We start from the raw sequence: 24,972 nt of genomic DNA, 5'->3' as shown, positions 1-24,972 counted from the left end.
GAAAGCTGCCTAGGAGAAACCGGAGATACCAAATACCAGCAGAAGTAAGTGAAGCCTCTGCTACACATATCAAAGCTACTGCCTACTCTCTCAAGAGACAATTCCACAACAGAGAACAGCACACAAAAAATGAATGCCACACCGTCATAGTATAATGTAAAAACGTGTTTATTCTAAATTACTTTCACAACAGTGAAAATTAGTGAACAATGGTGTTGCACAGTGGTGTCATCTTTTGCTAACCACAGGCCAAGTGCAATCTGAATACATGATTGGGGGGAGAAGAAATAATATAGTACAAAAAGCACAGTGCAGGGGTGGGAGGGAGAAGACACAAGCGGGGGGGGGGGGATCCAGAGGCTGTTTCACATCCATCAGTAAAATACGAAACTCCAGAGGGTCCAGTTGCAACAAAAATAGCTGTGGGTCTTGTGGTGGCACCTTCAAGACAAATTAAGTCTACAGAAGCTTCCGCCTCAGTCAGAGACCATTTCAATACACACATCTCAACAGAGGGCTTTACAGTCCATAAAAGCTTACACTGCAATAGATCTATTAGTCTGTAAACTGCCACATGACTTTGCTATTTCAGTCAATTATGGAAAGTCAAAGTCTGATCTTCCTGGTTAAAAATGCCACCAGCCCAAGCGATGCTCATATCGGCAGGACTTGGGCCAACACAGCTCCTTAACAGTCAGACTGGGTTCTTTGTCCCATTCATCTAGAGATCCTCATCAAGATGGCAGCTGGCAAAGTACAAGATTCCACATTTAAAGAGACCAAATTCCATGGCAGAGAACAGCACACGGCATATCTAATATTTAAATCCATGACAATCAAACCTTGCAAAGCTCTTTTCCAATTGCCACAGGTTTTATTTTGCATGTGTGGCAATACAGGCTTTTATTGAACTGTTTGAGAAGTGTGATTTCTGAAATACAGCTTTAGTTCCATGGTACGTAATTCTGAGAAACAGTAGAAAGGCAGTGCAAGAAATCCCTTGCACGTTCACTTAATCTTCTCTTGTCGACAGCAGGTGGCGCTGCTTCCCCCCCAAAACTAGTCCAAGCTCTGCAGGCTCTAGGAGGATGCCCATCAGCCTTTTGCCTTGCTCAGCCTTCCCCAACCTGGCTGGGGGATGCGGGGAGTTGGAGTCCAACACATCTGGAGGGCACCAAGTTGGGAAAGACTGAGCTTGCTGATGGGTCCTGAAACCCTTTGGGAACCATGACAAGAATTTAACATGAAAGGGAGACACCTCACAGCGCTTTCAAGGGTCATACAATCTGCTTGCACATCACATGTCAACACTGAAAGTGTATTAATGCTTGGATGAACCAAGTCAGACTTTTACGTGCTGCCTGGTCCTTCACCTTACTTACTCCTGTTCTTGTGGGGGGAAATGGTATTGACTTGGACTGTGACAGTATTCAGGTATTTCCAAGTTCCTCATTCCCAGGCATGGCATCAGACCAGAGGAAAAATAAGCCCCCTACACCAATATTCAATATTGCGGTCAGGCTTTTTCAGCAAGCCAGCCTGTTTGTTAGCAACCAGTGGGGAAGATCAAAACCACTGCAAAATAAAAATCAAGACCAGAAGTCTTTCAGAGACATCCTCCTATTTACAAGAAAGGCAAACTGAGGAACCCTCGTATTTCACATCCTGTGGGTGCAGCATGGGTTATAGCGATTCCTCCTCTTGCTCCCCCACCCCCCCACAACCAGAATTTGCTCTGTACATTGTTCTCCAAACCACTCACCTTCTGGCATAACCCTGAATGCTTTTACGCGAGTCCCACTGAAGCCACCTTGAGCACGGCACCCACTCATTTCCATGGGGCTTGTCTGGGAGAGCTTCCTCCTGGATTGTGCCCAAGTTCTAGCCTTCAAAACAATATCTTTGGTAATGTAAAAAAGCTCACACACTAACGGCCACTTGGCTCGGAGCTTAGGAACAAACTCTGCTCTGGCAGAAATCTTGTATGCCCTGCTAAAAATCTACCAAAAAAAATCACTAAGTAAAAACTGTAATGGGGGGCGGGGTGTTGCAAAATACTCAGAGATACTCAAGAAGAGGTTGCCATCCCCTCTTCCCAATCAAGCTGTTCCAAGACGTGGAAAAACATGTTTGGCTATGGATGACACAACTGCATCTATCCAAAGTAAAAGCTGAAAACTACTACACAAACTTTTTGAAAACACTGCTTTTATCAGTGAGGAAGTGTGAGAGCCACAGAGGGGCCCTTTAGTGTCCAACAGCCCTACCCTAGCCCTGAGATGAGAAAACTTGCCCCATCTTGTTCCAGTAATTTTAAGTATTTGACTTTTTCAGGTCAAAGGGTCTCTTATCCTTTCACTTTTAAAGTCACTGGCAAAGGTCAATGATGGTCTGCTATCACTTGGGTGGATAACAGCAGGAACAGGACAGTCCTAAAGTGACACCATCTTCAGCCAGATGTTCTACACAAGTCTTGTTAGTATAAGAAGAGATTTCCTGCAGCATGTTGGATTTTGAGCAACACGTGCAACTGGATTCTGGAGCATCAGTCAGCTGATCTGCCTTCCCTCCACTGGTGTTGGGATGCAAGAGGCTGGGACACATGGCAGGAGCTTCCATTCCAAGCCACCACACACTCCCCCTCTAGGGCCGGCACCTGTTCTGGCTGCTTGGCACAAGGTTTCAAACAAGACTCCCTCTCTCGGAGTGCAGAGCTCAAGGCTACATTCCCAGTTATAGCCAGATACCTGCTGCATGAGACATGGCTGAACGGCAGAATGCTTTTAAACAGACTTTTAATTCTGTATCTCTGGCGTAATAAGCGAGATTCTTCTTCACACTGCAACACCGTGGTTCCCAGGAACCCATCATTAGCTATTGAATCAGACACCAAAAGGCTTACAATGGGACAGGGAGAGGAAGCAGTCTGTGACTTGTTCAGAGCCCCACAAACTGTGGTGCAATATAGGGTATGGAGCAAAGTTAAGCAATCAAGAGCCAGAACATGATCACCAGGGCCACAAACAGGAAGAGGCGGGACAGAAACTGCTCATCCACATACTGGGGCGTCCCTGGAACAGCTGGGAAGGCAGAAAAGAACAGACAGACATTATCTATTTTCCTTCTGCAAGCAAACAAATTGAACACTGCCTGTTTCTAGTTCCAGAGGCTGAAGCATGGAATTAACCCACTAGTTACTCCTTCAGTAGAAAACTTCCCTTGCCACTTATAATGGGAAATCCCTACAGTTTGGATTGTCATGATTCCCTGAAAAGGGCTGAGCTAGGAAGGACAAGGCAACACCGATGGTGCCGTGGAAAAAAGAAGCAGGTATTGAAGTTTTGTTACATAGATCAAATTTTATCAAGTGCTCCTTCATTCTTTTAAAGACACCTGACATACTTCAAGAGGAAAACCCTCTCTTGATCTGGGAGAAGAGTGAAAGATGCTGATTTTAAGAGCGCTTTCTTAGGAACAGTCATCAATAGCACATGGTGGACAGTAAAAATTAGTCCAGTACAAGCCAAAAAGATTTTTAGATTTGCTCTGAATCCTCCCATAGTGGCACCAATAACGTTGGGGTCACACATTAATCAGGCACGTCAAAGGCCACAGGAAGCTTGCTGTGTGGCAGTTTTGTAAAAGGTCTTGGCTCACTCCCCAGGAAGGGGGCACTGCTCCCCAGAGTCCGCCCAGTCCTCTTCAGACCCTGGGCCACCAGAAGTGACCCAGCTGGTTTTACTCCAGATGGAGCCCTGCCATTACTCTGCCAGGAGGCAAACATGATGGTGAGCAGTACTTCATGGGTGAACTGCTAAGCAGTTTTGTTCACAGTTTTTTACGTAACAGAAGGTAAGCAGCACCTATTTTATTGACGTTTTTAAAAACAAAAGAACTAGTCTACCTTTATTCAGAGTTGAAAAATCTGGACTCAGATTCTTCCGTTACACCAGCAGCAACAGAAGCACAATGGGCTAGCTGCTGCTTTTGATCTCTCACGCCCACACTGGACAGAGAAACCAATGACTGGTAGGGTGGTTTGTTTCTAATTGAACAGTTAAGTATTAAGTGTACAGGGTTAGTTAACACACACACGCTGTTCTGCTGCGCATTTTTTGGTGAAGCTGGGGTGCTCCATACCTGGGGGAGGCCGGCCATCATTTATGTTGAATGCTGTCGCAAATATACCGAAAGGAAATGCCCCAATTCCAAATGACATCTGAAAGCCTCCATCACCAAACCCGAAGCCCTGGAAGCCCTGGTAAGGGGAAAAAAAAATGTGGATGTGGAAAAAAAGTTATGTTAAAGGGGTTTAGACAGAGAAAAGGCCCTCAGCTCCGAGCACACCCCTTTTCTCTGTCTAAACATGCAGAGGATTGCACCCTAAGTGTGCAAGTTTGCAAAGCGAAACACCGTCCCATTGTGATCTCTCCAATCGCGTGCCTTGATCATGTGCCCTGAGAAAACGAGATCAGCTCCCATGAGCCAAAAGCGCCCACTTGTTGTGTCTTGTCACAATTCCCTGCTCAGTCCTTGCCTCCTTCCAGTCAGCCTCCACTGTGTGGAGGTAACTCTTCCCTGTCTCTGCATCTTGCATGCCTGGATCATTCCATCACTTTCCAGGCCAGGATGAAGCAAACCTTGGCTCTTAGAGGTGGCTGCTATTGTCCCTCTGCATCCTTTCAACTCACAAGGTGTGCCACGAGGAGCAGTGACTGACTCATGCAGAAACACCCAGGGCCAGTCATTTTAACCCTTATATGCTCTGAAGGTAGCCCTTTTGGGGTGGAAGAGCAAAGTGTGTTTTCAACCTAAATCCAAGTGCCTCTTGGCTAGCTATCAAAAATTTAGGAAAGGCTACCCTAGGCCTCCCAAAACAGTGCTCTCTGCTGATCAAGTGTGGATAGCTATGACACAGACCATAAGACATTGCTGCGGGTCTTCTATCAAAGCCTGACCATCCCCTGACTGAGCGTGTGTGTCACAGAGTGTTGCCAAAAGAGCCACAACGCCACAGCTGAGCCCATTTCTCACTACCTGGGACAGACCACAGCTGATACTTCCAGCATGGCCTAAAAAGCTTCTGCTGGCCATCTGATTGCATGCCTGACAAGCTGAGTTCAGCATCACCTCCGTGCCAGGGGAATGGAATGCAAGACACACCCTTTGCTTCAGAAGCTTCAGTCACCGCAGCATGTGCTAAAAAGGTGCTCTCAAAGTTCAGCAACAGATTTAATAAGGCTCTAGCTCTCCAGGGAGCACCAAGAAAGAAGCGCTCCTTAAGCAAACCCAGTAGAGACGTTTGTTTGAAGCAAGGAGGTCCACGGGCAGGCTCTGGAGGCCCCAAGCAGACTTACATGGAAATATGCAATTATTTCATCAGGTCATGCATGCTCCCTGTCTCTGCACCAGGAAATTCTGCAACCTGTCCCATCTCTCCAACCACCCAGGCTTTGCTATTTATAACCACTAAGTCTACAAACTGTACGTTTACACACATCCTGCTACATCCCCAGTTATCACAGGCATGCTTGATAGCAGCTATCATGAAAGTATGTTTACATACACATACCCAGAGGGTTTCAAAATCCATTTTACAAAATTCCGCAAGTGGATTCCAAAATAGCTCTCATCAAAATGCTGACTTAACTAGGCAAATGCAGATCTAGCAGACTTCACTTTTGTGCTTTATCTTGTATGCACAAATGGCTGAAGGGACAGTGAGTGACATGGTTTGTTCCTTCGTTACAGAAACTGAACTGGGACTCAAGGGACATTCAAGGGGCAAGCAGGCCCCCGGAGGAAGGGAAGGGAAACAGGTCCCAAAACCACAGGTGGTCTTCCAGCAAGAGGCAGACCTTCCAATCTTCCATTTTTTAGTGCTTTAGCCTACGTTTTCAGATTTTTCTTCACAGCTACAGGGATATGAAACAACACACATTTTTACTATGTACTTTTGAGAAACAGAAGTTCATCCGTCCGTCCGTGTCCACCCCAGTCTGCCAGTTTGAGCTTACTCACCCCTCTATTTTCTGGCTCGGGTCTCTGGCCCTGAGGCCGTGGTGGCGTTTTCTCTCTGTAAGATACAATCAGTTCAGTCAAGCCAAGCCCTGGTTAACTGGGCCACTGACTGCACCCCAGAAGCCCTCCCCGCCCCCACTGCTACACAGTGCAGCCAGGAGGAGGGAGCTCTCTTCCCCTTTCCCCTCTTCAAGCAGTAGCCTGTTGCCGCTCTTATTACTACTACTACTGCAATTATTTTTATTTAGCGCCATTAGCGTCCCTGGCACTTCGCAGAGCATAAGAGGAAAAGACCTTTCTCTGTGGTGGAATGCCGACCAGCTCCCGAAGTTACTTGGCTACCACTGCCAGCATAAGACATTTTGGTGCGATCATGAGAGAATCCCAAAGGAGTCCACTCCCCAGCTTCACTCACTAAGGGGAGGCATAATCCGCCAGAAAGTTCCCCTGGAGTGAGGAGAAGCTGTGCGAGCGCGCTGCTCTCCCGGGCCAACCGCACCCCGGACAGGCAGATCAGAGCTCTCCGCCTTCAACTCTGCTGCCATAGCAAAACTCAAAATCCGCCTCCCAAAACAGCTGCTGGACCGCAGTTCATTGTAGGGCCATTGCTGCTGCATCAGAGATCAGTGCACACAGCAAAGCAGCCCTCCCCAACGCGGTGCCCTCTGGACATTTTGGACTGCAGTTCCCCTCACTGCTCCTCACTGCCATGCTGATGGGAGCAGCAGTCCAAAACACCCAGAGGGCACTGCACCTAAGTACTGAAATGATGCCCTCTTTTACTGAGAGGCCTCTGGATGCCCAGGTAACCCTCACAGTAGTTTCCTTGTGGTTTCCAGACTCCTGCAACATGCTTGAGGAGCCCCCGAACATCTACCATGAAGCCCCTGCCAGTCACAGCAGTTCCAGGCTGAGTTCACCTAGGGCCCTGGACAGACATCATCACCATGTACCAGCAGGGGTGGGCAAGCAGTCACTGAGGGAACTGTGCCGGCCATTACTGATCTCCTCCCTAAAGAGCCCCAAGAGGCATCCAAGAGCACAGAATCCCCTCGAACTCAGTTTTGGGGGGATGTGCCATTCTTTCAAAGTTCCACAAACAGTTACGCTCTCATTTTAACATGATACGTCCTTAATCAAACATGCAGCCTAACCGTTTACTCTCATTCCATGATATCTACTCTTATCATTGAAAACAGTGGTCAGTGTAATCCCCAGAACACCATTTCAAAACCACTGCTCCAACGGATCCTTGGTCAGTGAGCCTACTGGCAAGGCAGAGCAAAAGGAGCAAGGCGTCAGAATGCCACAATGAAAGCTCTCCACTTGCATGTTGCTACAGTCTGATTACATTGCATGCATCCCCGAACAAAAGCCTGTAGTAGGGAGTGTCCTGTACAATGAACAATAGAAAATGGTGACTTGGATTTAGTTCAAGCAGGTAGATTCCGACAGATAAGACTAGGAAGGGCACTGCAACCTGAAGACCTAACCTGGCAACAACATTCGCCAAATATACACATTGGCTATGGGGGAGGAGCCGTGACTCAGTGGCGGGGGCCCTGCTTTACATGCCAAGGGTCCCCCGCTCGATCCCTGGCAGCATCTCCAGGTAGGGCTAGGAAAGGATCCTCCCTGAAACCCTGGAGAGGCATGACTGCCAGTCAGTGTCAATAATACTGGGCAGATGGACCCAGGGTCTGACTCAGTACAATGCCGTTTCCTGGGTTCCTCCACTCCTACAGATTCCACTCCGTGGGAACATGGGGCTCCTCAAGCAAAGAAAACGACGGCTGCTCCTATGAGAAGCCACTTCAAACATTCTTACCTGGGGTCCTGTTGTCCAGTACTACCCCTTCCATAAAGGGGGATAACTTTATCACGACTGATGCCTGCTTTACACACTGGACACACCTGCCTATTTGGCCTGGTCTCTAACCACTGAAAGGCAGAAAACAAGAACAAAATTGAGTAACGCACAAGAGGAGAGCTAATGAAAGAACATCTTGCACGAACCACAGAACAAGAAGTGCTACATGGATGCTAAATGTCACCGGGTGCATCATCTGCAAGGCTCAAAATTGGTTGGGCACAATGAGCAGCTCTTTCCTCTGCCAGGGAGCTGCTGATGCTCCTGACGCTTCAGGACAATTCTTAATGCATTCTTGTATGGTATGCAGACGCTTACTACTTTTGTGGTTTTCATTACTTTTGAGTGTGTGTGTGTGGGGGGGGTGAGGCTCTAACATAAAACAAGCTGTGGCTCTAACGTCAGGGCTTTAACCCACTCACGAAGATGTTACCTCTCCACCACATCCCACCATACAAGAGCTGATGCAGGACAGGAGATGGGAATCTCTGGTTCAAACCTCACCTTTGCCATGAATCTGCTAAATGGCCCTTAAGTGACCTGATCAGCAATATGGGGATAATACTGACCTATCTTAGAGGATTGTTGTAGGGATTGCCAAAAGAATGTACACAAAATGCTCTTAACACCCCAAAACTGATTATGATAACATTCATAATTATTATCATCGTTATTATTACATTGTGACATCTAATTGCAACATATAGGAACATCCTACAAATAAAATGGAGAGACCCCAAATCTCTGCAGTATGCTCCATATGCCAGTTGCTGGGAACACAAACGGGAGGGTGCTGCTGCATTCATGTCCCAGTTGTGGGCCATTGGTGACTAGCTGGGCTTAGAATGCTGGACTAGACAAGCTTGACCCAGCAGGGTTCTTCTGATGTTCTTAGCAGATTGCAAGCAATTGCATGTTAACATTAATTACCAAATTGGGTTGCCCTAGGGAGATTTGACACAGTACATTTAGGAATGGAAAGGGATATTGCACCTTTTCAGAAACCCCTGGAGAGCTGAGGAGGTGGATTGTGCAAGAGAAGCTGATGAAAGACAAAGTAAAAGAAAACCAGCCTTACCTGGTGTAAACAAGGCCAACTGTTGGGATCCCCAAAGCGTTCACAGGCCAGGAAGAGAGCAGAGGGGGAGGGGGAAAGATCAGAATACATTTAGCATAACATGTGAGCACGCGGAGACTGGAATCCAGCAAGGCAGGTTCCACAACCGTATATTAAAACAACCACCACATTTAAAAGGGCAGCAGCCAGAGTTGATGTGTTTTGTTTTTTAATTGCTTCTCTTCTTAGTTATTCCCTCCAACATGTAGATCACATGGCTGAATGGGACCAAGAGATTGAGGTAAACCTCACCTTTTTAAAAACAGGATCTTCCACAACAATTTCCACAGAGCAATGCCTTATAATCCTCCTGGATTACCGAAGTCAAACAGCATGAATGAAAAGGGTGCATTTTTCACCCTTTCACCCTCCACTGAGAGCAGTGGAGCAGGCAGTTTGAACTGTACGTGCAGCTGAGCCCCCCGGTGCTGCCCAAGCTCCTTGAGTGGCTGTTGCACAATTCAGGGGGAAGGGGGCAGCCCAGGATTCCTTGCCAAGTCTCAGGGAATGGTGGAGCCCAACTCTTGGATCCTAAGCACTGCAAGACACCCTGGGGTGCTCCTCTTGGATTGGGCCAGGCTGCTCCCCTGGCGCCTCTACACTGGCTGCGTGGCTTGTGCAGCTGGTCTGCCTCTGGATCCCGCCCCAGCAGGGCTCCAGTATGGCTGCCTAGCAAGCAGAGCAGCTTCACATTTCTGTGGCAATGTGATGAGTAGCTGTGCACAGAGATGGAACCATTTATATTCTGTCCTCTGAGATCTGGCCCACTGACTTCTCTTTCAGCTGGCAAATACATCTCCCATGTCACAGGAGTGACTGATGCTTACAGCAATTCTAAGGAGAGAGAAAGAGAACATCTACTGTATGCCTCGCCAGGCACACACTTGCAAATGGGCACAAGTCAGAAGTGGCATGATCCATTCCACTTCTACCTAGAGATGGCTCAGCTTTCAGTTCAAGCAACCTCATTCAGTAAAAGGAAAAAAGACACACCTATGCCGGGAGCATGGGAGTTCACAGTGCAAACCCACATGGCCAGAGCAAGATGGCTGCTGACTCCCACAAAGTTAAGGGCACATCTGGAACTCTCTTCCTACCAGAGTCACCTAAGAGAAGGAAGCCCATGGCAGTGCTGCAGAACAGCAGGCCAAGGTCCAATCAAACATGGATCACCGCACTGGGGCAGAGCACGTGTTTTGCCTGCAGCAGCCCAGCAGGTTCAATCCTCGGCCTCTCCAGGATCTCAGACAGCAAAGGCTGGGACAGGCCTCGCTCTCTGCCAGCAATCTTGGGCAGCTGCTGGCAGTTGCAGTAGAGAAGACTGCTTGGAGATGTTGTTGTATTCAGTGGCACAGAAGCATCACTAAGAAATAATAGAAGAAATAAGACTGGACCAAGAGGCTGACCAGGCCTGAGGCAGCCTCCTTTTCCCACCGTGACCACCGTGCGTGCCCCCTTCAGCCTAGACTGCCTCCGCAGCAACCAACAGCCTGTCATCCAGTGTGAAACTCCTTCTTGTCTACTACTCACATTGTTGCTTTGCTTTAAGGCAGGGCTGGGCAAGTTGTGGCCCTCCATATTATTTTGCCTACAACTCCCATCAGCTCTATCCAGCATAACCAATGGTGAGAGTTGCAGGCCAAAGCACCTGGAGGGCCACAAGTTGCTCACCCCTACTTTAAGGGCTCTTCAGCTTGGAAGAGTGATTTTTCCAATAACAGCTGTACAGTACTAAGACTGCACTAATGCTGCACATTTAAGAGCCAGTCCCTGGGTTCTGCCACATGCTGGGGAGATCACAAAACTGGGCCCAGGGAGGGGCAATGCAAATGAAGAGGTGGGGCTATGAAGATAGGGTTCTCAGCGAGTTTTATGGACAATGTGAATGGGATACATCCTGGACAAAAGCTGAGATCACAGACACCCCCCCACCCCGTGACTAGTGCCTGCCCCAACTGTATCTGCAACTGCACCTATTTCCTACGTCCCCATAGGACTCAATGGCTACCACTCATTCTTCCTATGGAGACCAAGTCCACTGCTGCACTTGGGGGCAACAGTGAGGTTGACACCTGGCATTGGCATCTAGCACCTGACAACCCAGCTGACACCTGGCTGGCAGGGATGCTGCTGGGGAGGGAGATATGAGGGGATGTGCTGCCTCTTACCCAGGGGTCCCTGAAACACAAGCACCCTCCTCAGGAACACAGCTGGAGGGACACAGAGCAGCTGTTCAAGGAGTTCATGGATTCCCCCCACCCTTTTTAATGTAAAATACTTATGTACACAACTCAAAGTCTTTGGGCTATACACCAAATGAATGACTGAACAACATGAGCAAGATACTGACCAGAAGAGGTGCCCACAGAGGCTGATCACAGCATCCTTGGCAGTGTCCAAACAGATGTTGCACTCAAAAGTGCTATCCTGACCCGCATTGTCCCCATTACTGCTGTTGCCGCTGGTCCCGCCAGCACTGGAGCTCTCTGGGGAAGCAGAAGCCGCAGGTCCTTTGCTGGCCATTCCTGGCTTCTGATCAGGCCCAGTCAAGAATTTTTATTACAACTGAAACGTGCAATAAAGAAAGAATTTAGAGGACACCGTTATATTATTTTGCAAATCTGGCCATAAGCAGGATGTGTCACTAGCGGCTACTTTTGTACAGTGGAAGCGCTTAGGTCAGGTCTTGGTCAGATTGACCTAAATCAATCTGAGAAATCTTGCATGGGTTGAGCAAAAACCCAGCACTTATGGGACCAGAGTAAGATCCAGCCTCCCACTGGGTTTTAACCAAGCTCCAGCTGCTTTCTGCCACAAACGTTCAGCACAGAAGCTTATGAATGATCCCTAAAATTAACCACAAGGTGGTGGTGGTGGTGGTAGTAGTAGTACATTTATACCTTGCCCTTCCCAGTAGGCTCAGAGCAGCAATATTCTGGCAGAGCCAAACCCAAGGATGGGCTTAGCAAAGCGCGGAAAGCAAATGAATTACCCACAGTTTCGAGTACTAAACAGAATGTACAACACACAATTTAAAAGGCTTCCTTTTCTACTCTCAACTTGTCGGACTGGGTCAGTCGGTCAAGAAACCCAGGATGTCTTCCGTCAGTCAGTACCTTGTCCTGCAGGCTGTGAGGAGCGATTACACAGAATGGGCACGGAGGCGGAGAGAGGGGAGAGAGCTCACAAAACTAGAGAGGTGGGGGGGAGATGCAACAATGGCCCCACAAGCCCAGGTGCGAACATTACCTGGCCATGCCTCATGGCCGCTCAGACGGGAGGCAGCCAGCTCCAAGGGCTCCAAATCCTAGAGGCAGGGCAGGCTGGCGCAGCTCCCCTTCCTCTTCCCAGGCAAGATGGCCTTGCGACAAGAATGGGGAAGAGTGAGGCAATGGCACAACGTCTTCCTTCTGTCATGTAAGGCAGGGGTCCCCAACCGCTGGGCCACGGACCGGTACTGGTCCGTGGCCTGTTAGGAACCGGGCCGTACAGCAGGAGTGAGCATAGGGGTGTGCAAAACCCCCTTACCTTGGGTCGGCGGGGTCCACGGAGGGGGGAAGCGATCCCTCCCTCCCCCGTGGAATCCTCGCCGGCCCCGGCTGGCTCCGCAGCGAGTCCGTGGAGCTGCTGGCCGGCTCCAGCTGCTCAGATGCAAATGGCATCTGCTATGCGGACGCCATTTGCGTCCCTGTTCTTCATGTAATAGGCTACGTAAATCTTTACGTAGCCTATTACTGAAAAGTAATAAATGCGCTTGAATCATCCTGAAACCACACACACGCACCCCCGGGTCTGTGGAAAAATGGTCTTCCACGAAACCGGTCCCTGGTGCCAAAAAGGTTGGGGACCGCTGATGTAAGACACTGTTCCTAGGCCTCCGACTGGGAGGGCAACTGGGTGAGCCAGTGCTCTGAGCTGCCCTGGCCTTCCCCATCTCGAGAGAGTTGTGGAAGGGAGACCATTGGGATGCCAAGCGTGAGCAGCCAGAACCCATCTTCACCAAGCTCTTGCTGACCACAGAGCTCCAGGGATTCATCCAGTCTTGCAAGTAAGCAGACAAAGGTTGCTAGCTTCCAAGCACTTTCACAAAGCCGCCTTCCCAAGTGCCTCTGCATGGCTGATCTGTTTGCAGCTTATCTGTAAAGCTTCCTCATCTCACCCCCTGGCAGGCCATCCCTATTTGCCCTAGCTGAGGGGTGGGCAAAAAGTAGATCTGCAGATGTTTTTGACTGCAATTCCCAGCATTCCTGACCATTGGCCAGGCTGGCAGGGGCTTCTGGGAGCCGCAATCCCAAACAGCTGGACGAACTTCTGCCCTAGACAACCAGGCATGCGACCATTGACAAGCCTGGATTAATCACTTCTGAGGCAGGAACAGAAAAGCAAAAACACACATCCAGAAGAAAGCCAAAATGCTGATGATGGTCTCCAAGCGACTGCTTAAGTCTGTCATCTCATCTGCCTACAGAAGGCCAGCTTATTGGAGAGCTAAGGAATAACACGGAAGTGGAATATTCCCACAGCAATTCATTGAGGGGGCCAACTGTCAATCTGCTCCAGCAGCACAAGATATCTGAATATTTAAATTACTTTTCCAGCTAAGAGCATGAACATGTTCGTCTAGGAAACCCAAGTAGAACAGCATCTGAATTCAGTTGGGAAAGGTCTGCCTGTCTCCATTTTCTGGGGGTGAAGTCCTCTGGGTGGCTCGCCTGTCTAGCTCACAATGAAATGATAGGAACTTCACAAGACTCATTTCACAAGGCGCTTGTGCAAGAGGATCCCCTGGGTGGTGCTTTAGGTCACTACACAGAGCCTGTAAAGCTTGACCTCTTATTGTGCCAACAGAAGCAGATTCAATGACAGAGGGTCATGTCAATTTAGGGTATGTGCTCAGTCAGTTCCTCCCTTTCCCACTCCTTTTTATTCTATTTAGCCTTCCCCAATCCTGCCATGCGACCATGGTGGCCATGCTGGCTGGGGATGATGGGAATTGCAGTCCAACACATCTGGAGGGCGCCGGGTTGGGGAAGTCTACTCTATCTGGACCTGAAAAGCACTCCATGAACGTGAAGATCCTCGGAACCTCACCATCACAGACACGCCAACCACAAGACTACTATAATTCAGGGTATAAAAACAACATAATTGCCCATCAATTACAACAGCTTCCACCTTATATTTTAATTCAAAAGCCAAGAACAAGTAACAATTAACCAAGGCGGAACAATTTATTCTGGCTTTTTCAGTTTTCATGTATAAAACATGGAGCTGCCAAACAACTAAACCATTTTAAATGAGAAATCACCTGCCTTTTAACCAACTACTCAATTAATCTACTACATTCATAGGTGCCTGCTGGGGATATTGAAAGAAACTAAGATAACTTATGATTTAACCTATACTCATTGTTAGGAGGGAAGGCCTTCTTTAAGCCTCTCGCTTTCATTCCCGGCTACAGCAACACACCAGAACCAAGGGAACCTCACAAATTAACGAAGTGTGCCCTTAGCACTCAGCTCACTAATTAAACTTTGCCTGTTGCTTGTAAATTACTAATTAAAGTTTAAGTTGATGAATCTAATCAATTAGGCACATTAAAGCTTCCAGCCCTTGTAGACACGTTGGGATGTGTGAGAAAAATAGCTCCTTCCACAAGAGAATCAACGTTTCAATAGCTGTCGATGGATCCTAGGACGGAATCACCTCCTTACCATCGCTTCATTTTGCCTAACTTACCTGAGGTGCGTTTTCTGCCCTCTGCCCGTTTTCTCTGCAGAGATGCCCAAGGAAAAGCACACACAGCAAAGGAAGACCCCCTATCTCCCATCAACTCATGCAAAAAGGTACTTTTCACACACAGCAACTCAATCCCACAGTGGACCTAGAGAGGATTCATGACCACATCACAGAGCACAACAAGTGGGAAAGAGGAGACATCTGTTTCAACAGAACTCTTTTCATTCAGTTACATCATTTTGCTGGAGGTTCCCAAAGGGCAGCCCTGCAATCAGCTAGCAAGCCCTAATGGATGCAACTTCTGAGCTCTGCAGATTTTCAGTAGTTCAGTCATTTCTAGCGAAGTCCCTGAGCACATTTTGAATGAAAAATTGGCAATAAGCAAACAGACATAATACTTCATTCAGCCAGCCAATTCTCCTGAAGTATGGATTGGACTGAAAAAAGTATCAGGTGGCAGAACAGCTAAGTATCTATGGTCGCAATCCCATGGCCGCTAGATAGTGGCTCAACAGCCATAGGCTTGGTCAGTTTCCAGGAACTGACTCCCCACCCTTCCCCCGCCACCTCGTAGGTGGCACGGATTGTCCCTGTGCTCCGCGCCCGTAAGAGCAGAGCAGGGCAAAACGGGGCATTCCCGGGGGCAGGGCGGGGAGTGCGGAAGTACTGGTACAACGCTTCCTATGTGCCATCCGGCCTCCCCACCCTGCGCTCCAATGTCCCGCAGCTAGACAGCCGAAATCTGCAATCTAGATGCAAATGCAGGACGGCTGGAGCACGGAGGAGACGATCCCCGCAGTGCTCCTCCCACCCTGCATTGGCTAAGCAGTCACCTCTGAGTTCGGAGGCTGCCGCCTATCCCCATAGGATTGCTCCCTAAAACTCATATCCTGACACTCCTGGTTTGCAATGTTTTTTTAATTTCTTTGCAGGGTTGGACATCAGGAGTCTGAAATATTTTTCCAGCACTGCTCAGAAAATGTACAACTTAGGGTAGAGCTACATAACATTTGAGAAACCTTAATATAATCACCTGGGAATAGGGATGCTGGAGAAATTTGAGACAGACTAAAATGAGCTCAGATTTCTAAGAATTCGACTTGCGGAATCCGCTGCAGAGCAACCCCCTCAGGCCGCGGACTGAGTCCATGGACTTCAACCCCCTCAGGCCACCGACAGGAGTCCGTGGACTTCAGGATGATTTTTTTTACTTTCCCAAAATTTACGCATATAAATTCATAGGAAAATACATAGGTTTCTGCTGAGGAAGCATTGAATGAAGACAATAAGCTAAATGTTACGTGCCAAGGTAAATTATGTAAATACTTCCATAATTATTTGCGTATTTTTCCGCATGACGAAAATTTTTTCCATGCTAAACAATCCCAGCTGTTGTAACCTTCTCTCAGAGGGGAGATGCTCCACCCCCTTGATCATTTTAGTTGCCCTTTTCTGCACCTTTTCCAGCTCTACAATATCTTTTTTTTTTTGGTGTGGTGACCAGAACTGGACATAGTATTCCAAGTGTGGCCACACCATCGATCTGTATAGGGGCAGTATGATATTGCCAGTTTTATTATCAATTCCTTTTCTAATTATGCCTAACATGGAGTTTGCCTTTTTTACAGCAGCTGCACAGTGGGTTGACATCTTCATTGAGCTGTCCACCACAACCCCAAGATTTTTCTTGTATATTTCATTTTCACGCTCTTCTAGCAAACAAACTGTTAACAATGTGTTACTAGGAAAACTTTAATATCCATTTTTCCCCTATACAGGAAAATGAAAGAGAATCTAATATAACCAGTTACATAATGCATGTGTATTGTTTTCCATGTCTGGAATTGTTATGTAATAGTACATCTATGGTAAAGAAAGGCGTAAGCAGATTAACTAGGAAATCTGCACAACATGTCAGAGGGGGGGGTTAAAAAAACACAATACACACTTACATAGAAAAGCCCTATTGAACACTGTGGGACTTAGTAAACACAGTAAATATGCGTACAATTGTGCTGCAAATCTCTAATGATTATGTGGTATTTAACTGAGACACACACAAAGCGATTTTTGAAGTCAATGAGACTAACTTAATAGTTCCAATAACTTAAAATTTCCACATTATCTGCTGTTAAAAGCAGCTTCAACCAACAGACTTTGCAAAATGCTCTGGTTTTGAATGTGTAGAAAATGCAGAAGCACAAAGGAAGAACAAATCACCGGCATTTACACACAAGTTTATGAACAACGTCAAAGAGACAGAATTAAGGTCCATTCACACAGCACATTTCATCTGCCACTAAGCAGTCTTGAAATCCTTGAGCATCTGAATGGATGCATGCATCAAGATGTGAAGCAATGCTTCAATGTCTGAGACAGAAAAATGGGGAACTCTGCAGAAAATCACAGACAAACCGCTTACTAGTCTACTGCAATCCACTCTACTGCTGCTTTTGAAGATGGTTCAGAAGCTTCAACTAGTGCAGAATGCAGCCGCCTAGTTGCATGTGGGGCCCAAGCGATCTAAGCACATAATACCAATTCTGTTCCATACGCGCTGGTTGCCTATGCATTTCCAGGCCAAATTTAAAGTGCTGGTGTAATGTGCTTTAAAGCCCTAACTGGCTCAGGATCAGGCTATTGGAAGGTTCACATGCATCTACACGAGCTTGCCTAGGCCTCAAGATTGGCCATGGTGGCCCTGCACAGGTGCCCACCAGTAAAGACCATCACAGTGGTGGGCGCAAGAGACAAAGCCATTTCAGCAGTACCCCATCATTGTGGAAGTCCCCACAGAAAGTATGTTTGGCTCCCTTGCTGGCTGTTTTTACATGGGTCCAACAGAGCAATCCTGTGGTCCTGGGAGAGCATCACAGGGACTGTACAATTCTTTGAAGTCCCCCTTCTGAGGCTGTAGACACTGCTATGACCTTGAATGGGAACTCCAGTATCCGATCCCTCTCCCCACAGCAGCCGCTGTGCAAAGAACAGCAAAGGCCGCTTTCCAAGATCACAAAAGCGACCTCAGAGAGGTCTGAAAGGGGATGTGCTGGAGGGCAAGGAGGTGAGGGAAGGGAAGGGAAGGGGACAGGACAGGTCAGGATACGAAAAATCCTATGGCCTCTCCAACCCCAGCCCCACCAGTGCACTTCGTTTAGATGGGCTCAGAGGCACATCTACAGCGAAAACACCACGACGGGAGCACAGAGAAGCAAAAACTGCCTCCATCCCTCCTCCCACCCTGCCAGCAGTGGCCCAGCAGGGCACTGGATCCACAGAAGCCTCCAAGTTCAGAGGCTTCCATCTAAAGAGGTTGCAACCCATACGATTCAACCCTCCGAGTCCTGGACATTTAAAAGCTGCTTTTAATTGAATAAGGATGTTAGTCTACACTTCCAAGTGATCATTTTAACTGTCGCTGCTATTTTAGTGTTGGTGGAGTGAAAAAAATTGTTATTATTGGGATTTTTTTCATCTTTTAATTCTGTTAGGATTTTATGGCAAACCACTTTGAGAAGGTGTTCTGCCCTGAAATACTAGCCCAGTGTCTGCTTTCAAGCAGTGCTGCCTTGATACTTTTGGGAAGCCCATAAGGTGGCTCTCCTCCAGAAACTGGTCTTCAGAGATCTACACTGCCCCCAAACATGGAGGTTCTATTTAGCCATCGACAGATCTCTCTTCCTCCTTGAACCTGTCTAATCTTGCTGTCTAACCTAGTAGCTCTTCCCCCATCTCACAGTGGAGCACTCCCTCAGAGGAGCCCCACCAGGGCAGATCAAAGGCTCACTTAAGCCCAGCATTCTGTCTTCCAGCAGTGGCCTGTCGAATAACGCCCCTGGAACCTCCCATGCCAGGCGTGAAGTCACTTTCCTCCTGCAGCTTGTCTCTGTTGGTATTCGACCCCAGGCCAGGGAAGTTCCATTCAGCCAGCCTTCCCCAACCAGGTGCCCTCCGGATGTGTTGGATCACGACGCCCATCATGCCCAGGCTGGGGGAGGCTGCATCCAGCTGCCGCGGTCAACGGCCAGGCAGCGGCAGGCTCGCCCTCCATCAGAAGAGAGCCCTGCTGGGCCCGGCCACGGCGGTCCCCGCTGGCCCAGCACCGTCCCCAGCGGCGGGCTGCCAGGCGCCCTGGGAGCCCCGCCAGAAGGGCAGGAGACCGCCAGCCCTGCCAGGACTACCTGATGCTCCACGCCAGCCGCGCCGCTCCCCTTGCCCGCGGAGGCCCCTGAGGCGAGCTGGGCGGCCCCGACCCCGCACGGCGGGCCCGCCCTCCCGCCGCAGGCGCGAGGGCCCGCCCAGGGGCAGGCCCCGGGCCGCGCTCACCGGGCCGGCGCGGGGGTCCTCGCTGGCGCCTCCCGCGGCTCGCGGCTGCCGAGCTCCGGCGTCGCCTCCGTCCCCGCGCCCGGCCGCAACCGTCACCTGACCCGCTCAGCAGGAAGCCCGGCCCGCGCCGGAAGGGGCCGCCGGCCCCGCCCACGCCGCCGCCGGCGAGAGTCCCGCCGCAGCGCGCCCGGCGGCCGCCCTCAGGGCTCGGCCCCGGCCCGGGAGCGGGGCCTGCTGGCTGGGGGCCAGGCGGGGCGGCGCCGCTCCGCCGCCCCCGCTCCGCCGCCCCAGCCCGAGGCCCCCCAGGCGCCGTGGACTACCGCGCCCATCATCCCCCAGGCCGGGGATGTCGGGAGTGGCAGGCCCAGACGTCTGCAGGGCCGCGGGGGCGGCCGCCTGGGCCCCCTCTCGCGCCGCGCCCCCCGGCCCGGCCCGGCCCGGCCCGGCCCAGGCGGCGGAGCGTCGGGAGGAGCCCCGCTGTGGCCCGCCCCGCCCCGGCGGGCGGCGGACTACACGCCCCAGGGTGCTCCGCGGCCGCGGGGGCGCCCAACATGGCGGCGGCCAGCAGCAGCGGCGAGGAGGAGGAGGAGGAGGAGGAGGCTGCAGCGGCGGCCTGGGCGCGCCTCCGGGAGGCTGCCTGGGACCCGGCGCCCCTGCGGCATCCCGCCGGCGGTAGGGAGGCGCCGGCGCTGCTCGCGCGCGCCGGGAGCCCCTGCAGGGCCGCGTCTCCCGCGGGGAAAGGCCGAGCGGCCGCCCGCGAGCAAGCCGCGGCCGCCGGAGGGGCTGCACCGCAGCGCCGGCGCCCGCGGCCAGGAGGGCCCGCGGCCGAGGCGAGCGGCCGGCCGAGGGTCTGGCGGGGGCGGCTGCTCCTGCCCCTCGGCCGCCCTGAGCGAGCGCCGCTTGGCCCGGCAGCGCGGGGCTGGAGGCGGGGCGCGCCGCGGAGCCCGCTCGGCGGGGCTCCCGCGCTCGGCGCTCGCAGGGCGGCGGCGCCTGCGGCGGAGGCCCCCGCGCGGAAGGGGTCGGGCCGCTGCTTTCGGCCCAGCCGCCCGAGGCGCGCAGGGGTCTGGCTGTCGGCGCGACCGGGCGCGCGCGTGCCTCGTTGGAAGCGAGCCCGCTGACGTCGGGGGGCCCTCCCGGGCGGGCGGGCGCCAGAGCTCCCGGCGGGGTCTGGGAAAGCAGGCCAACGCAGCCCGGCGCCCGTCGCGCGGAGGGGACGCCGCAGCGGCCGGCGCAGGGAAAGGCCCTCCCCGCGGAAGCTGTTTCGCGCTAACAGCCGCTGGCGAGAAGGCCCTGCGCCAGGCACGGTTGGAGCCTGCCTCTCTCCCGCGCTTGCCCTAAGGCCTCCCCAGCAGATCTCAAGATCAGGGGGATTCAGCCATAAATTCTGGAGAGCGAACTTGGATGCGCGCCTGTGGTGGCTTCCTGTCGCACGCGCAGCTGGTCATGATCCTCCCTTCACGAGAGGCATCTCCCACACAGGTATTTTCATTTGCGACAGCCGTCCCCGGGCTGGCTGGAGATGAGATGCCGTCCAGCACGCTGGGAGGGCACCAGGTTGGGGAAGGCCGATTTACGGATGTTATTGCTCGTCGTCTGCGTGCCCCCACTGCTCCCATTTCTCCTGCCTTTCACCGTGCTCCTTCGAAGCCCCTACGCCTTGCTTTGACCTCCAGGTTGCTCTTCCATCACTTTCTGACACACAGGACACCTTCATGTAACAGCCTCGTAGCCAGGACTCAGACCATGTAACTTACACCAGCTCTAATGGTGGGGGGTGGGAGGCACAGGGCAGGAATACGGGGAAGGGGCAAAATACACGATGGGAGGCCCTCTGGTGACCGCCAGTGACTGGCCCACCTGTTCCCTTGCCAAGCTGCACTAGGGCCGCTTTCTCTAGGGGAACATGCTTTATGGCCGCCTTCCCCAACGTGGTGCCTTCCAGTAATTTTGGATTGGAACTCCCAGCATTCCTGACAATTGACACTGCTGGCTGGGGCTGATGGGCGCTGAAGTCCAAAACAGACTGGGGAAAGCTACTATATGACTATTCTCCGGGATTTTAACCATAATCACCAGCATGCTTTACATCAGGGGTAGACAACTTTGTGCCCTCCAGATGTTTTGGACTACAGCTCCTACAATTCCTGACTGTTGGCTGAGCTTGTTGAGAGTTGTCAACAAATCAGGAGGACAACAGTTTGCCTACCCCTGTTTTACGTGATCCAGTTTATGTTGAACAATTATTTTTATTCATGAATGTATTTCAGTGTGCGGAGCTTTCATCTGGTGGCTATTTCTAGCTTTGTTTATTCTGAGGTTATTTTTTTACTTCTTTTTTCCTTTGCAGGTATCTTTAAGAAGAGCAAGTTGACATCAGCTGAACCTAGCATCAGGTATCTTTTGTGTTTTAAAAGTTAACTGATGATCCTAACAGTGGGAGGGGCCGTAGCTCAGTGAGAGAGCCCCCGCTTGGCATGCCAAAGGTCCCAGGTTCCATCCCCAGCATTTCCAGGTGGGGCTGGGAAAGATCCTCTGCCTAAAACCCTGGAGAGCCAAAGCTGCCCATCGGTGTCGACAATACTGGACTAGATGGGCCAATGGTCTGACTCAGTATAAGGCAGCTTCTTGTGTTCTTTGATCTTAATTATATTTACTAGAAACTAAGACCTGATCTACGTATTCATAAGAATAATGTATACTACCTGCCTCGAGTGGGTTGGAATGCGCCGTCCTTCCCTCCCACCGCCAACACAAATACACACAAACCTAGGTGAAAACTAGGTGAGGTTGCAACCCTTCTCTCTGACATGCTAACTTTCCAAGGGCAAGGTGTTTTTGACACAGGAGCCTTCCATGGTGCAATCCTGTCCCTGCTTTTTGAACAGGTAGAGCAGCCTTCCCCAACCTGATGCCCTCTAGATGCATTGGACTACAACTCCCAGTAGTCTCACACGTCTGGAAGGCACCAGGTTGGGGGAGGCTGTAGTAGAGTCCCCAGAGGTGCTGATTTGGACACACACAGAGGCTGCAAGCCTGCATGTTCTGACGTAGAAGTACATCCCACTGAGCTTAGTGGAACGTCCCCCACCCCATCCCAGCTGCTGTGGAAAGCTTCTCTGACAAGGTTACAACTATGACCTCATCAGATAGGGAGAAAAGGGGAGGTACAGGTGGGTGGGGAGGGGAGAGGCCAGCATCTGCAGAATCCTATGGCCAGTTCCCTCCCTGCCCACCAAAAGATAAGTCAGCTAGGCAGGCTCAGATGCCCATCTAGCTGCTTTTTGTGATTTAAACAGAGGAGCAGAGGCTCTGTAATTTCCTGCATCCTTTTTTCAAAACTAGTAGTGCAATCCTATTCATGTCTACTGAAAAGTAAGCCCCACTGAATTCAGTGGGACTTTGCCCCAGGGAAGCATACATAGCACTGCAGCTTAGGCAAGTTCAAAGACTGCTCCTTATACCTCCCTGCCTTGTGTTGGTCAAACTCAGTTGGTGCCAGCACGCGTGCGTGGGAACGTCCTTAGGGACTGTAATGAGATGCCACCAAAATAATTTCCTTCCAGACAAGCCTTCTTGCAGCACCAGCCTCTGGCTGGATCATTCCAGTTGCCAAGTTCATTCCTGTGTCTCTGTTCTAAGGCAAAGGAACCTGTTTGCTTGTTGTTGTTGTTCAGTCGTTCAGTCGTGTCCGACTCTTCGTGACCCCATGGACCATAGCACGCCAGGCCTTCCTGTCCTGCGCTCTCTCCCGGAGCGTGCTCAAGTTCATATTCATTGCATCCATGATGCTATCTAGCCATCTCATCCTCTGCCGTCCCCTTCTCCTTTTGCCTTCAGTCTTTCCCAGCATCAGGGTCTTTTCCAGGGAGTTTTCTCTTCGCATTAGGTGGCCAAAATATTGGAGCTTCAGCTTCATTATCTGTCCTTCCAATGAGCACTCAGGGTTGATTTCCTTTAGGATGGACTGATTTGACCTCCTTGCAGTCCAGGGCACTCGTAAGAGTCTTCTCCAGCACCACAGTTCGAAAGCATCAATTCTTCGGCGCTCAGCCTTCCTTATAGTCCAGCTCTCACAGCCATACATTACTACTGGGAAAACCATAGCTTTGATTAGACAGACCTTTGTCGGCAAGGTGATGTCTCTGCTTCTTACTATGCTGTCTAGGTTGGCCATAGCTTTCCTCCCTTGCTTTTCGCTTGCCTTCTTTCCTCAGCTACTTGTAAAGCCTCATCAGACAGCCACTTGGCTTTCCTGCATTTCTTTTTCTTTGGGACGGATTTCGTTGCTGCCTCCTGAACAATGTTACGGACCTCCGTCCATAGTTCCTCAGGCACTCTGTCTATCAGGTCTAATCCCTGAAATCTATTCCTCACCTCCACTGTATATTCATCAGGGATATGATTTAGGTCATACCTGAACGGTTTAGTGGTTTTCCCTACGTTCTTCAATTTCAGCCGAAATTTTGCAAGAAGCAGCTCATGATCTGAGCCACAGTCAGCTCCAGGTCTTGTTTTGACTGACTGTATGGAGCTTCTCCATCTTTGGCTGCAAAGGACATAATCAATCTGATTTCGATATTGACCATCTGGTGATGTCCATGTGTAGAGTCGCCTCTTGTGCTGTTGGAAAAGAGTGTTTGCTATGATCAGCATGTTCTCTTGGCAAAACTCTATTAGCTTTTGTCCTGCTTCATTTTGTACACCAAGGCCATGCCTGCCTGTTATCCCGGTGATTTCTTGACTTCCTACTGTAGCATTCCAATCCCCTATGATGAAGAGGACATCTTTTTTTGGTGTTAGTTCTAGAAGGTGTTGTAGGTCTTCATAGAACCAATCAACCTCAGCTTCTTCGGCCTCAGTGGTTGGGGCATAGACTTGAATTACTGTGATGCTGAATGGTTTGCCTTGGATTCGTACTGAGATCATTCTATCGTTTTTAAGATTGTACCCCAGTACTGCTTTTCCCACCCTTTTGTTGACTATGAGTGCTACTCCATTACTTCTAAGGGATTCTTGCCCACAATAGTAGATATGATGGTCAGCCTCCAAAAGCACTAATTTGTTTATTCACCTGAAACAGAGAAAGGGTCAGCGATCACGGGCAGGATGGGAATGAACTGCAGACCACATCTGGATTTCGAGCACACGTTGCAAAGAAACTGGGAGCCATCCTGGACAGGTAGCTGCAAATATTTTATTAAACCATAGTTCTTTGGTGTGACATAGAGGCTTTTTGAGAGCTTTTCCCAGATTAAAAAGAATATTTCTGAGAGCTGTAAGTAGAAGCCACCTTTATACAGGAATTCTTTAGGGTACATTTTATATTCCAGATTAAAGGCTGGAATATCTGTACTCTCCAGGAAACGCCTGTGCCTGAAGGGAAGCAGCACAGGACATATTATTGATTGATTTGATTTGATTGGTACCTCACCTTTCTACCAAAAAAATGTCAACGCGGCTTACAGAATTAAAATTGATTAAAACAATAAAACAACACAATAAAATAGGGTAGCCATTACAGGCCAGTCCTCCTTGCCTGCAGGGGCTCAGACACAGCCCCATCCCCTCTTCCAAAGCTCTGCCTCCTGAAGGCTAGCACGGACCTCCTGACTTAGCACATCACTCACCCGTCCAGCCGGGGAGCAGCAGCTCACAAAGTGCTTCACTTGCCCCAAGTGGGGAAAAGCAGACGAGGCCGCCCCGACCAAGGCACAGGAGTGGAAGGACAGCAGAGAGAGAGTGAACCTAGCTTCCCTTGGGAGGGAGTTCCACAGCCTGGGAGCAGCCACCAAAAAGGCCCTCTCTCGCGTCGCCGCCAAACACGTGTCTGAAGGTGGCGGTCTCAAAGGAAGGGCCTCTCCAGAAGATCTTAAGGACTGACCAGGCTCATGTGGGAGAA

At 50.4% G+C, this 24,972-nt stretch overlaps 2 protein-coding genes across 9 annotated transcripts in view; one reads left to right on the top strand and one right to left on the bottom strand.

The window, feature by feature from the left end:
- Nucleotides 1-147: 147 nt before the first annotated feature.
- On the bottom strand, nucleotides 148-19,276 carry RNF185 (ring finger protein 185). 4 transcript variants are annotated; one of them, XM_084819812.1, is made up of 8 exons: nucleotides 19,074-19,183; nucleotides 12,258-12,369; nucleotides 11,359-11,573; nucleotides 8,970-8,988; nucleotides 7,850-7,962; nucleotides 6,022-6,076; nucleotides 4,141-4,258; nucleotides 148-3,080 (listed from the first exon to the last, which is right to left on the bottom strand). In XM_084819812.1, exons 3-8 carry the CDS (start codon nucleotides 11,529-11,531, stop codon nucleotides 2,983-2,985), a joined length of 576 nt encoding a protein of 191 aa, XP_084675938.1. In that variant the 5' UTR covers nucleotides 11,532-11,573; nucleotides 12,258-12,369; nucleotides 19,074-19,183; the 3' UTR covers nucleotides 148-2,982. The 4 variants fall into 4 exon arrangements, with proteins under 4 accessions (XP_084675938.1, XP_084675937.1, XP_084675939.1 ...); XM_084819811.1 differs by lacking the exon at nucleotides 12,258-12,369 and having other exon boundaries at nucleotides 19,074-19,276; XM_084819813.1 differs by lacking the exons at nucleotides 12,258-12,369; nucleotides 19,074-19,183 and adding an exon at nucleotides 18,929-19,016.
- The window catches only part of C13H12orf43 (chromosome 13 C12orf43 homolog), a 27,488-nt gene continuing 21,738 nt past the window's right edge, over nucleotides 19,223-24,972 (top strand). For 2 of the 5 annotated variants that reach the window (XM_084819807.1, XM_084819805.1), the window contains exons 1-4: nucleotides 19,326-19,745; nucleotides 20,413-20,552; nucleotides 21,421-21,466; nucleotides 24,154-24,252. In XM_084819807.1, the coding sequence (XP_084675933.1) occupies nucleotides 19,420-19,745; nucleotides 20,413-20,552; nucleotides 21,421-21,466; nucleotides 24,154-24,252 (611 nt within the window). In that variant the 5' untranslated portion in view covers nucleotides 19,326-19,419. Of the gene's footprint in view, nucleotides 19,746-20,412; nucleotides 20,553-21,420; nucleotides 21,467-24,153; nucleotides 24,253-24,972 lie in introns of all 5 variants that reach the window. The other 3 variants (XM_084819804.1, XM_084819808.1, XM_084819806.1) reach the window with 3 other exon arrangements.

This window comes from Heloderma suspectum, chromosome 13 (genome assembly GCF_057233095.1).
Source record: "Heloderma suspectum isolate Gila_16-S chromosome 13, 16-S_ref, whole genome shotgun sequence".
NCBI classification, from domain to species: Eukaryota; Metazoa; Chordata; class Lepidosauria; order Squamata; family Helodermatidae; genus Heloderma; species Heloderma suspectum.
The sequence above is the reverse complement of the archived record's forward strand: the minus strand, read 5'-3'. Positions and strand labels throughout refer to the sequence as shown.